This window comes from Alosa alosa, chromosome 15, assembly GCF_017589495.1.
Source record: "Alosa alosa isolate M-15738 ecotype Scorff River chromosome 15, AALO_Geno_1.1, whole genome shotgun sequence".
NCBI lineage: Eukaryota > Metazoa > Chordata > Actinopteri > Clupeiformes > Clupeidae > Alosa > Alosa alosa.
The window spans coordinates 20,177,332-20,190,586 of NC_063203.1; the positions used below are offsets into that span (position 1 = coordinate 20,177,332).

Here is a 13,255-nt window from a genome sequence, read left to right on the forward strand (position 1 = left end):
CCCTCTCCATTAGCAGAGCTGACCCAGCCTCTCTCTCTCTCTCTCTCTCTCTCTCTCTCTCTCTCTCTCTGTCCTCTCTCTCTGTCCTCTCTCTGTCTCTCTCTCTCTCTCTCTCTCTCTGTCTCTCTCTCTCTCTCTCTCTCTCTCTCTCTCTCTCTCTCTCTCTCTCTCTCTCTCTCTCTCTCTCTCTCTCTCTCTCTCTCTCTCTCTCTCTCTCTCTCTCTGTCCTGGCACGACCACGCCTGCCACCGGCTTGATGCTGAGCAGAGAGTCCTCACCACATGTTCTTTTGCCGTGTGTGTGTGTGCATGCATGCCTTCTACAGCTGGCTGGATGAAGCTAGCGGATTATCTAAAAAAATGTGTGTAGGATCTGTGTACTGTAGGTCCACAGGCAGAAAACACAGATGGACTTCTGAGCTTCTGAAAAGGCCATATGTGCTGTTGAGTGACTGATGAGCGCTCGTCACCAGCTTGTGAAAACGCTGTGGATTTGCGAGGCCTCTCTTTAGTTGAGCCCTGTAATTTATAGGCAACCATGAGAGAGGATCATGCAATGAAGTTTAACCATCTGCACATCTACATTTGTGCGTGTGATCCTTTCTTGAGTGCTTATGCATCTTAGCAGCCTACAAGTAGAATAAACTGCAGTTAAAGCAAATGGTTGTGGAAGGAGACCACATTAGTGGACGGACGCAGGGTTGCACTGACCAAAGCACGAGCTGTAATCTGAAGTCAGGTGCTGAGATTAAGCTGTGCTATAAAGGATTGTTTGTGCGTTTTTATAATTGGCACGTATGCACCATCATGAAGGTACATCGTGGAAAAGACGGAACTGCTCTGACCATTCTATTCTCAAGGAAGCATGACTCAGTTGCGGACCTGGCCATTCACTCTCAGACCTTAGTGGTCCGTTTGCAACATAACACCTGTTTGCCAACACAAAGCTATCTGCATAGTGCTTAAATATCTCATTAAGGTTTATGCTCCAAGTTTCCATTTGGAGCAATTTTGTTACGATTTGGAAATCAGTTTCAATAGACCTCTGAAGTTCACCTACAAAAAAGCTGCCATCTTTAAGATCCGGTATCTTGCGATTATTCCTATGGGAAAATAACATGGGGGTTTTGAATTATCGCACCTGTTAAACTCTCGTGGGGACGGAAAAGTCTGAAATGCAGACGTTTTGCTCAACACACTTTTGTCCTCTGCCCTCAAGTGGCTCCTGTGATCTTCAGTACCTTATGACAGAAAACTTTTGCAAGATTTTGCTACCCCAGAGCTAACTTGCAATGCAACTTGCCATAGGTAGTTTCATTTTTCACCTGGATCTCCTTATATGGGCAAAGATGGCAGCTTTGGTTCTTTTTTGTAGGCTAACTTCAGAGGTCTATAGGAGGATGTCCAGATAGACCTGCAGGGCAAATTCAAATGTGCCAACAGGTTCTTCTGGGTTCACCTAGGCTAGGCACAGGCAGCTCTAGGCACAGTGCCCACGTACCCTCTCATTTTGCCCAACCGTGTAGACTTGTCCACTACAATACCAAGGCACTAACTGAGCCCTCCCAACGGACTAGAAAGTATGATGAGAACAATGTGCCTATGGCATCTCTGCAGCTGTCCATGTGTACACTAATCAAGGCCTAATATATCCACATGCAGTCAAGCATAATGATTAAAAACCACCTGTGTGGCTGCACAGCATATCACCTTCCCGTAAACTGTTGGGGATGTTGTGACATGTTTTAAGAATACAGCAGACGATGCACATCTTTATCCATATCGATTAATGCACACCCATCAAATGATGACCTGTTACCTCAAGCACCGCCATCTTCCATTGGCTGGAGTGACCTGTTCAGGTTCACAGGAGTCTGGGCCATTAGGTCTGTTTCCCATCACCGTGAATATGGACTGGTGATTGGCCAGAGAATAAAGGCGAAAGAAAACGAAAATTTGATTTGATCAAGATCAGAAAAAGAAAATTCGGCCTCAGTATGGTAAATCAAGACAGGGCTATGCAGACTAAACAAAGGCCCTTGCTGGTTGTGTCTGTTGGAACAGACGTCCAATCAAATAGCCTCCGGATCTGACCCATGCTATACATACATACTCCATCTCTGCAGCGTGTGTGACCTGTCGGGCGCACAGCAGCCAAAAGCAACTTTCCCTCAACTCTCCCGCACACATGCTATTGAAAGCTCCTTCCTCAGCTGCATGCCTTTCTAAGAATGGATCTATTTCTCCTTCCAAGGTGTTAGCACTTTTCCATTTTTAGACGGTATATGCACATACCAGACTAATTCTGGGGTTATAGATAGCGGAATTGAAAGCCTTGAGTCTCGTTAACAATGACGAGAAACAAATCAGTTGAAAAAAATTGTTCTCATATGACTTTCCCCCTCAGACACCCCCTGGGCACACGGTGAAACCTCACCCTCTGTTTTCTTTCTTGTTGGGTTTATGAAGTTACATAGCAATAAAAACAATACCAGCCCACTTGATACTATGCAGCACTCATTCCAAGTGTGTGAGAACTCACCCATTACAGGAAGGAGATGAATGGGAGTGAATGAGAATGTTATGGCTGGCTGTCTGTCTGGTTGGAGTGAAAGGATGTCCAGCTTCAGGTTTATATTTTATTGGCATATCAGTACCACATTACTACTTTCAAACTAGAGTGGCTTGAAGCCAACGGTTCATAGTCCAGCACAGTGGACTCCATAGAGAGCATTCCTTTTGTCATAGAACAACAATGCTGTGGCGTTTTAAGAATGAAGTTTCTGTTGATGGTGTAGTTTCTATGAGCGCAGAAATGAAAGCCATCCTTCTTCCTGGTGCTCTGCATATGGCCCCTGTGACGCTCAGGAGAACCCCACAGAGGGAGCGCCTCTCCACCACAGCAGCGCAGGCAGCAGCACCGTAGTAATCCGTCAAGAAGAGGAACCGCATCTGCGGAATGAAGGAAATGAAATAACACGGAATGAGAAGAAATGAAAAGGAGGTTAAAAATGGAGCAGGGGGAAGAATGGTGGCCTTGTGTCAGGTCTCCCCTCTCCCACAGAGTTCATGTTTATTTGGCAGTTTATCAGTGTGGCTGTTCTCCATGCTCCCTCTTCATCAGTCTCTCACTCTCCCTCCCTTTCTTTCTTTCTTTCTTTCTTTCTTTCTTTCTTTCTTTCTACCTCTCACACCCTTTAATTTGAACACATAGTGAACATCTTATTTTTATCTTTGTTTTGTGTTTCTGTGTTTCTTCTGTCTGTCCATCTTTTTTTGTCTCTTCTGTTTTCTTTTGTTTCATTTCTTCCCTTTCATTTCCTGCTTTTTTCTCTTTGCCCCCCCTCCCTCCCTCGCATGTACTCAGGCTCTGCACACAGTCACCCTCTCTTCCACATTCTCTGGAAGAGTAAAAATACAGGAAATAAATTCACTGCCGAGTATCATGACATTTGCGCCTAGAGGCTGGAGTCTGGATATGCAATTTGGGATAAAAGTCGTCTGGATGCTGTTCAAGGCTCTTACTAGGCACTGTACATTACTGTATGTTTGTGCAGCTGGCTGTGTCTGCAGTATACCTTGCACATGCACCGATATACTTGGTTCTACGTTGAGATGAATGTCTGTTAGTGCTCATGTTGACAGAGGTGACACAAGAGCTGACCATTTTTAATTGGCTCATTCATTCATTCTGTCACTCTCTCACCTCAAGGTGGTGTGTGGTGAGCGTTCTGGCACATAATGGCTGCCGTGCATCACCCTAGTGGGTGCTACACATTGGTGGTGGTTAGTGCAGTTCCCCCTTCCCTGTAAAGCACTTAAAAACCTGCTTATCTAATCAAGTGTTATTAATCTTATATTAAAATAAAAAATGTAGTTGGTGTTGTTTTTAGTATAAATAGACGTACTTAGTGCTTTCTCGTAAGATCCTTTTGACTTAGTTTAATAGAGTTTGACTTATTGTCGAACTCTATTACTTATTAACTTATTATTAACTTTTTAACTTTTTTTTACTTATTATTAACTTATGATGTCTTACAAAGATGTCTTATCAAGACAAATTTGCTTAACAAGCTGTCAGCCAAATGTGCAATTAAGTGAAATGATTTCTCTTGAAGTCTCTTTATACTAAAAACAATACCAACTAGATTTTTTTATCGTAATATAAGATTAATAATACTTAGTTAGACAAGCAGTTTTTGCAGTGAGTGCTTATTGTGCCTTGATTAAGTGAGTGCTATTAAAATTGTGGTTGTTGATGTTGTTGTTGATGATGTTGTTGTTGTTGTTGCTTATGTTTATGTTTATGTTGTCTAGGTGACGTCGGACTGGTCTATGCAGGATGGCACGGGCTGCACTGATGCCCACACGGGCACCTCGGCCGCGGCTCCATTGGCGGCGGGCATGATTGCGCTGATGTTGCAGGTGCGCGCCTGTCTCACCTGGAGGGACGTGCAGCACATCATTGCCTACACGGCCACCCAGGTATAGCTGCGTCACCAGCAGGCCACATCAGGAACAGCTGTGCACACAAGCGCATACAACCTCATGATCATATTCATTCATTAAAGGTTGTATCAGCGATAGCGCGGGATATGTCACTTCTGTTGATGTTCAAACAAACAGAGCGCTAGCTTGCTACTCCCTCTCTCTCCCTCCCTCCCGTGCAATTAAAACTCCTAATCTCGTTGGTTATTGGTTGATTTTTTATTTTGCCTTTGAGTGGGTTGCCAACCCTTGTTGGTAGCAATTGTTTTTGTGTGCAGATCTCAGAGCCTAAGCTGCCTACAGAGAAGCATATTTTTGACGACCTGCTTATGGGGCAGACAGCTAGCGGATCGTTAGGAAAGATTAGATGAATGTGATCATTTATGTTTGGGCCTTTTTTGGGCCTACAATCGCTGATACAACCTTTAACTCATCCTTCATCTCAGATGCTAATTAAGAAACAGCTAACCAGCAAAAAGATTAACAGAACAACATTCCAGAATCTGATCTTAATGCCTAGGAATTCTGCATGTGAAAATTACCCTGTGTGTGTGTGTTTGTGTTTATGTAGTACACTGATAAATTGGCTAATTGGGAGACTAACGGTGCTGGGTTCCACCACAGCCATCAGCACGGCTTTGGCCTCCTCAACGCCTGGAGGCTCGTCAACGCTGCCAAGGTATCCCAGACAGAACGCGCACACATGGAACTTACTGTGCTCTCACTTCACCACTGTTTAACTTCAGCGCAAGTCTTAAGTTCTGAGTTTTGCTCCTTAATGGCCTCTTTCATCTGACCTAGATCTTTTCTATGCATGAGTAGTTTGCTCTGTGACCTTTATTTGGATTCTCAATTCTCTCTGATCTCAATTCTCTCTTGGATTCTGTGCGTGCGTGCGTGCGTGTGCGCATGTGCGTGTGTGTGTGTGTGTGTGTGTGTGTGTGGTCACAGGTGTGGGTGTCTGTTCCTTTTCTGGTATCCTACCAAAGCCCTGTATTGAAAGAAGACAGGAAGATCCTGGCCTACCCCGACCAACTGGTGCTCAGCTGGAATGGTAAGTGCTATGTATGAAATGCCTGTAAGATCAACACAATATGCTACATTTGCCAAATGTAGTAGAAGGTATAGACATAGCTTTATAAACATCATCCTGTCTTATATTCCAGTAGATTGCAGTACAGTGCTTAATGGATATTTGAAGTTCCTTTACATAGTCAAGCACACCAACAGTACATATGATTTATTATTAGTCTGTGGATGTCAGCATCTGGTTTATGATTATATGCGATAACTCCGTGCCTGCAGAGGCATAGGCATCTGAGCGACCTTTACTGCATTTGATTTAAATAAAAGCAACAGTGGCTAGCTGCTCTAATGTCCGATAAATATCCCTGTGTTGATGTTAAGGCATGCATAGCTTTCAGTTTATGGGGCCCGGCCAGCTGACAGTCACACATGTCAGATATGCTGGCATTTAAATGCCTAGCAAAACACGGCGGGCTTGTTTACCTTGGAGGGAATGTTCTGGAAAGGAGCAAGGGACCCTCTGGGAGGAGTCCTGAGGACCAGTCACTGTGGCCGGGAGGCTGCTCCTCCGACTCATCTCCTGTGTGTGTGTGAGACTGACTCACAGGGGGATGGGTCTCTCTGGATGTAAACAAGACAAGGGTCGTTAAGCTGCAGAGTGCCCAAGTAAAGAGCATTGAGACCTGGGAGGGTGACGTCAATGTATAGGTGAAGGCTGTTTTAAAGATTGTGTGTGTGTGTGTGTGTGTGTGTGAGTGTTAGTGTGTACCGTTGGCACTCAGGGCATTGGTATAGCAGGCAGAGAGAGAGACTGAATGAGGGAGCTTCCCTGAAGACAATCAGTGGTCTGCCCTTATTAGGCAATGTTTTCCCACATCTGTGTCGCCGTGAGAAAGTGAAGACATCCTTCTCCACCGCTTTTGTGTTTTGGCTCTTTTCTTGTCTCGGACGTGCACTTTGTTTTCGTCGAGCTGCCCCCATTCTCGTAAGCCTGTTGCCGGCTCCTCATCCATCTCCCTTCGGCAGAACGATAAGCTTTTTTTCTTGTCTCTCTCTCTACCATCACTCCTTTCTCTTCTCTCACACGTTCTCATTCTCACTGTCTGTCCAGCTCCACAGAGATATGCTTTCAATGGTTTCCCTCTGGGTCCTTTTTTCTCTCTGTGACCTTTTTTCTCTCCGTCTCTCTTTCTCTTTTCCTCTCCTCCATCCCTCCCTCCCTCCCTCCCTCCTTCTCTCGTCTGTTCTGTGCTGTGGAAAAGGTCAACCAGCGCTCCAGACCAGAGTAACATACCATTCTGCTCTGCAGGGCAGCACACACTCAGATGGCTCCATCCAACTCCTCCACTCCTCCTTTCCCTCCCTTTTTTCCTTCTTCTGTTTCATTCTGTTCTCCTCTCTCTCTTTTTTTTTTTTCTCGGGCCCCCTTCGTTAAGGCCTCTCACGTTCCAAGCTCGTGTTCCATTATTCGTGAGCGATTCCAGGGCTCACCACAACTTTCCCCCCTCTGCCCTGTGTGAGGTTCAGATATCAAGTAGAGTGCTCTGTGTGTGTGTTTGTGTGTGTGTGTGTTTGTGTGTGTGTGTGTGTGACAGAGAGAGTGTGTGTGTCTGTCTGTGTATGTTGTGAGGCACAAGGTTTTCTGAGGACATCCAACATGCCCGTCTTCCAGTGAACCCTTGTGAAATAATAAATGAATAGTCTTGCTCCTCCATACATCCACACAACATGGCTTTTAACATAACCAGGCTTTCTCAGGCCCACAAATACCAAGTTACCCCAGTGCATTTAAGCCAGACTCATAGAATGGTATACAATTATATTAATTGCTGGTTATTTCACATTGATATACTATGCTTGGCAGAACTTTCCTTGTACAGTTGTTAGTCCGCAGAACACGTTGTGTCCCATGTGAAATCTACTTGAGGAAGTACGTTCCTCTCGATGACCATGCAGAAGCACTGCAAGTCCTCGAGATAAGCGGAGATGGTATTTGAAAGAAAAACAGTCGTTAAAGTTGAACTGTGCTCCATGTTTAGGACTTCTGTGACTTCATGGCTTGTCAAGGAAGAGATGAGTGTACACAATCCAGCCAGGCTCGCCTTTACTCAAAATTTGAAGTGTGCGTGTGCGCTCCATAATTATTGCCACCTCTGCTAAAGTTTACTAAAATCGGGTATAAAAAAACCAATCTGTTGGTGATTTATTATAATCTCACAATGAAAAAAACTAGGAGAAATCCAGCCTTGAAGGGAAGCAAATGTATTCTGAGAAAAAGGAAAATCGGTAACACTATATGGATATATGGATTATCATGAAATCATGCATGAATTAATATGATTTCTGTATTACTTTATTCCTTAATATCTCAAGAATCATCAGGAATTGACATGAGTTAATAGTTATAATTTGTTATACATGAACAGCACATCACCTAAAGCATTGGGTACGGTGGGCACATCGTTATGAATTTTGATTTATTAAGCATGGTCATGATTATTTCTAGCCTGGTGAGCCAGACCCACATTAAAATGTAGGGTCTGGGCACTCACCGTTCGCAGTGCTCAGTCCAAGGGGCGGGATAATCAGTTGTCTTTTCAAATTCCCACGCAATAGGACGCAATAGGATATTTGTTTTCAAGTCGCAGGGAATTCAAGCCAAACTGTTGCAACTCTGCCATCAATCATTATGTTAAGCCCACCAAACGACTCTATACACGATTTCAATGCCCTGATTAAGTTTCGATTTCTGGAGCTCACAAGCCAACGGAGAGTTGCTAGACTAGCCCTGGCAGCAAATGTAATTTGCTGCCGCTAGGGGCGCGTCTAGATTTCTAGGCTAGATTATTTCTTTTTCTGCCAAAATGTGATCATCACTGCTAAAATTCTGATTTAAACACAACTTTGCAGTTCTTTAAACACATGTCACTATTCACCACTTTAGTTGAGGGGCCACAGGCATGAACAACTCAGGAGCAATTCAAAGTCAAAGTCTGCTTTATTGTCAATTTCTTCACATGTCAAGACATACAAAGAGATCGAAATTGCGTTTCCTACTATCACACGGTGGAGACGAGACATATTTTACCAATTAGGTCCACAGACAAACATAACATTCAAGTAAACAATATAAAAAGTAAAAATAAGAAGGCACATACAATGAAGAAATAAGAGCAGCAAAATTTGGTAGAAATTGTGCATACAGTAGACAGTCAATATAATAGTGCAAAAGTCAGGCCAATAAATGGCTGAGGTAGTTTTGTTTGACCTAAGTATGCAAGTGGCATAGTGGTGCAAGTTATGTAAGAGCAGCAGAAGTGTGTTCAGAAGTGTTCAGGACAACAGGACAACAAGTTGCAAGTGTGCAAGTGGAGTAGTGCAAGGCAGCCATTTTGGGTCTAAAAGTCCAGGATGTTATGTAGCTGAGGGTGGAGGGGGGAGAGGGGGGGAGAGTTCAGGATCCTAACAGCCTGGTGTATGAAGCTGTTGGTGAGTCTGGTGGTGCGGGAGCGCAGGCTTCTGTACCTCTTCCCAGAGGGCAGTAGATCAAACAAATTGTGAGCGGGGTGACTTGCATCACTCACAATTTTGGTCGCCTTGCGGGTGAGGTGGGAGGTGTAAATGTCCTTCAGGGAGGGGAGAGAAGCACCAATAATCCTTCCAGCTGTGTTCACTATGCGCTGCAGGGCTTTCCTGTTGTATTCAGTGCAGCTTCCGCCCCACACAGCGATACAGCTGGAGAGGATGCTCTCAATGGTGCCTCGGTAGAATGTGGTCATGATGGCTGGTGGAGCACTTGCTCGCCTGAGTTTCCATAGGGAAGTACAGGCGGGCTGAGCTTTCTTCGCCAGTGATGCAGTGTTGGTGGTCCAGGAGAGGTCTTCACTGATGTGCACCCCCAGGAATTTGGTGCTGCTCACTCTCTCCACCACAGCACCATCGATGGTCAGTGGCAGGTGTTGGGTGTGACCTCTACGGATTAGCCTTAAATTCATGTAATCATGATGATCATGCTTAAGAAATCATTAATTATAATGATGTACCCATCGTAACTAATGCTCTAGTTGATGTGTTGTTCATGCATGAGGTCATGAATGAGAGACTATGAACTCATGTAAATTCCTGATGATTCATAAGATATAAAGGAATGAAGTAATGCATAAATTGTGAATTGATTCATGCATTTATTTATGATTGTTCATGTACCCTTACAGTAAAGTGTTACTGGAAAATCTCATTAAGAAATAAATATTTTTAACAAAAACAGGTCGCCCACAATTATTGGCACTCCTGTTTGTAATACCTTCTTAAGCCTTCCTTTGCCAATAAAACAGCTCATAATAGCCTTTGACACCCCATAAATTTGGAGAATACAAAGCAAGGGGTTTAAGACTATTCATCTTTACAAAATCTCCCCAGATTGTCCAGATTTCTAGGTGTTCACAGGTCCACAGGTCTAGGTCCACACTTCTGCATTTTGCTCTTTGACTCACCCGACTGTTGTTAATGTTTCTATGGAGTTTCTATGGAGTTCAGATCAGGGGACTGAGATGGCAATGACAGAAGCTTGATTTTGTGTTCAGTAAACCATTTTTGTTTTGTTCTGGACGTTTGCTTTGACCTGATCAATGATCCAATCATGACCCACAAGGTTCCCAAGGCCCTTGGGAATAAAAACAGCCTCACAATATCACACCCCCTCCACCATAATTCTCATTATGCCGGGCCTGACAGACTGTGTCCAAGGCTACTCAAGGCCTGTGCTGCTGAACTGGGGGAGCCACTGAAGCACATCTTCAACTGGAGTCTACGTCTCGGACAAGTTCCAACACTGTGGAAGACATCATGTCTCACCCCCGTCCCTAAGAAGCCACACCCCAGTGAGCTTAATGACTTCAGGCCTGTCGCTCTAACATCACATGTGATGAAGACACTGGAGCGACTGGTCTTAGGTATGCTCAGACCCCAGGTACGCCATGCACTAGACCCGTTACAGTTTGCATACCAGGAGAAAGTGGGCGTGGACGATGCCATCACTTATCTTCTACACAGGACACATTCTTACCTAGACAAGGGGAAAAGTGCTGTGAGAATCATGTTCTTTGATTTCTCAAGTGCTTTTAACACCATCCAACCCCTCAGACTGGGAGACAAGCTCTTGCAGATGGGTGTGGACGCTCACCTGCTAACCTGGATTACAGACTACCTGACCGAGCAACCACAGTTCGTCAGACTGAAGAACTGTCTCTCTGACACTGTGATCAGCAGCACCGGAGCGCCACAGGGAACTGTGCTCTCTCCAGCCCTGTTCACCCTGTACACATCTGACTTCTGCTACAACACCGAGTTATGCCACATGCAGAAGTTTTCTGACGATACTGCAATTGTGGGGTGTATCAGGGACGAGCAAGAGGAGGAGTACAGGAGCCTGGTGGAGGACTTTGTGCAATGGTGCAAACTCAATCACCTTCAACTCAACACTTCAAAGACCAAGAAGATGGTGGTGGATTTCCGCAGGTCTAAGCCCGCTCTGCTACCAGTCTCTATTGATGGGGTCAATGTGGAGGTGGTAAGCACCTACAAGTATCTGGGTTTCCACCTGGACAATAAACTGGACTGGTCAGCCAACACTGACGCACTCTACAAGAAAGGGCAGAGCAGGCTGTACTTCCTGAGGAGGCTGTGGTCCTTCAATGTGTGCAGCAAGCTCCTCAGGATGTTCTACCAGTCTGTTGTGGCCAGCATCCTCTTCTATGCAGTGGTATGCTGGGGAGGAAGCACAAAGAAGAAGGATGCTGGGCGACTTGACAGGCTGGTAAGGAAGGCTGGCTCTGTAGTGGGAGCTGAACTGGAGTGCATCACTTCAATATCTGACAAAAGGACCCTGAACAAACTGATTAACATTTTGGACAATGAATGCCATCCACTCTACAGCACTATTAAAAAGCAAAAGAGCTTGATCAGCTGGAGACTTCGCTCACTGCCATGCACAACTGAAAGGCTGAGGAAGTAATTTGTCCCCAGGGCCATTGAACTGTTTAATGCTTTACTAAAGGGAAGAGGAGAGAGACTTCTCTGCTTAGTCTGTCTGCCTCTCCACCCTCTCCATGTTTGAGTACTGACTGCCCACTACTGCTTTACTACTGTTTTCCTACTGTTTTACTAATGTCCACAGCCTAATGTTTTTAGTACTGTTTTCCTGCTACACTGTTTTTCATGCTATATTAGCACACATGATCAATGGCTTCTGCTACAATACTGAATGGCTGTAACCCTATTACCTCAACCTGTTCTTGCACTTGTTCTTGTTTTTTTATATTACCTTGTCTACATTATACTTTACTCTCCTATTTGTCCATATTATTTATGCTGGTCTCTAGACCTTATTATTGCACTGTTGGACTAATGTTGGACTACTTTTTGCACCTTCACCATGACACTCACTCTCTCTTGAGCACCTCACCATGCACACAGAACTGCAGGCCCCGTCACTACAAGCGTCTCATGCTTGATCACCCTCAAGCACACTGGATTTTTTTTCATTTAATTTATATAGTATATTTAGTATTTAGTTTTGTTAGTTTTTCTTATCTCCTACTGTCTCTATTGTACAGTGGAGTTTGGTTATATGTTTATACTTATACTTATATTTACCATTTCTGCTGTAAGTGCATGTTGTGTGTGTGTGTGTGATGTCTGTATGCTACTGAGACCCCCTGAATTTCCCCTTAGGGATCAATAAAGTATCTATCTATCTATCTATTAGGCATGGGGTTCTTTTCAGTATAGTCATTCTTCTATGTATGCAAAACCCATCTAAAGTGTTTCTTGCCAAAGAGCGCAATTTTCATTTCATCTGACAATAGACCACAATTCCAGACAAAGTCAATGTAGCATTATTTATTTAAATTTAAATTTAGTGTATTATCTTGTCTTTCCCATGCTGAAAAATGACTAGGGGATTTAGCCTCTGTGTCACTTTATTTTCATACCTTAGTGAAAAATAAAGTCAAGAACCACTTCTGAAAGTTCACAGTCACTCTGATTAACTTAAATAAGTAAATAGGAAAATGCTTCTGTTATATTTTGTATATAATATGTTCTAGGGAGGCAAATAACTGTGGGCATATTTTTTGGTTAACATATTTATTTCCTTTTTCTCAGAATAAATTTGCTCCCCTTCAAGGTTGGATGTTTCCTTGTTGTTTTCACTGTGGGACTACAATACATTATCGAAAGATTCTTTTTTTATACCTGTTTTTAGTCAACTTTACCAAGGTGCCAATACTTATGGAGGGCACTGTACACTGATAAAATCCAAAATTAGGTATATTCCACATAAATGGATGGGATGGTTTTGACCCATTCAGGTCTTGTTTCACTTATGTGATCATCTGTTGTTGGTTGGTGTGGTTGAGTAGTTGGTAGGAATCTTGGCGTTCTTTTCCTTTTCCATTAACAGCACAAATTCAACATATTGCTTCAGCTATAGTCATGCAGTGTCCACGCGCACTCTCTCTCCTTCAGTCTTTTACCCATTTTCCTTCTCTCTATCTTACCTGTTCTGTCTAGCCATTTCTTTCTCTCTCTCTCACTCTCTCCCCTTCCTTCTCTCTTTCTGCCCCCCCCCTCATATTTCTCTCTCTCTCTGTCTCTTACCTTTTTTCTTCTATCCATCCTTCTCTCTCTCTCTCTCTCTCTCTCTCTCTCTCTCTCTCTCTCTCTCTCTCTCTCCCTCTCTC

General features: G+C 43.9%; 1 protein-coding gene across 1 annotated transcript in view; it reads left to right on the plus strand.

Moving 5' to 3' along the window:
- Window positions 1-13,255, plus strand: part of pcsk7 (proprotein convertase subtilisin/kexin type 7) — a 30,322-nt gene that overhangs the window by 11,198 nt on the left and 5,869 nt on the right. The window contains exons 9-11 of the mRNA XM_048263984.1: window positions 4,317-4,484; window positions 5,059-5,166; window positions 5,439-5,541. Coding sequence (XP_048119941.1) covers window positions 4,317-4,484; window positions 5,059-5,166; window positions 5,439-5,541 — 379 coding nt within the window. The remainder of the gene's footprint in view (window positions 1-4,316; window positions 4,485-5,058; window positions 5,167-5,438; window positions 5,542-13,255) is intronic.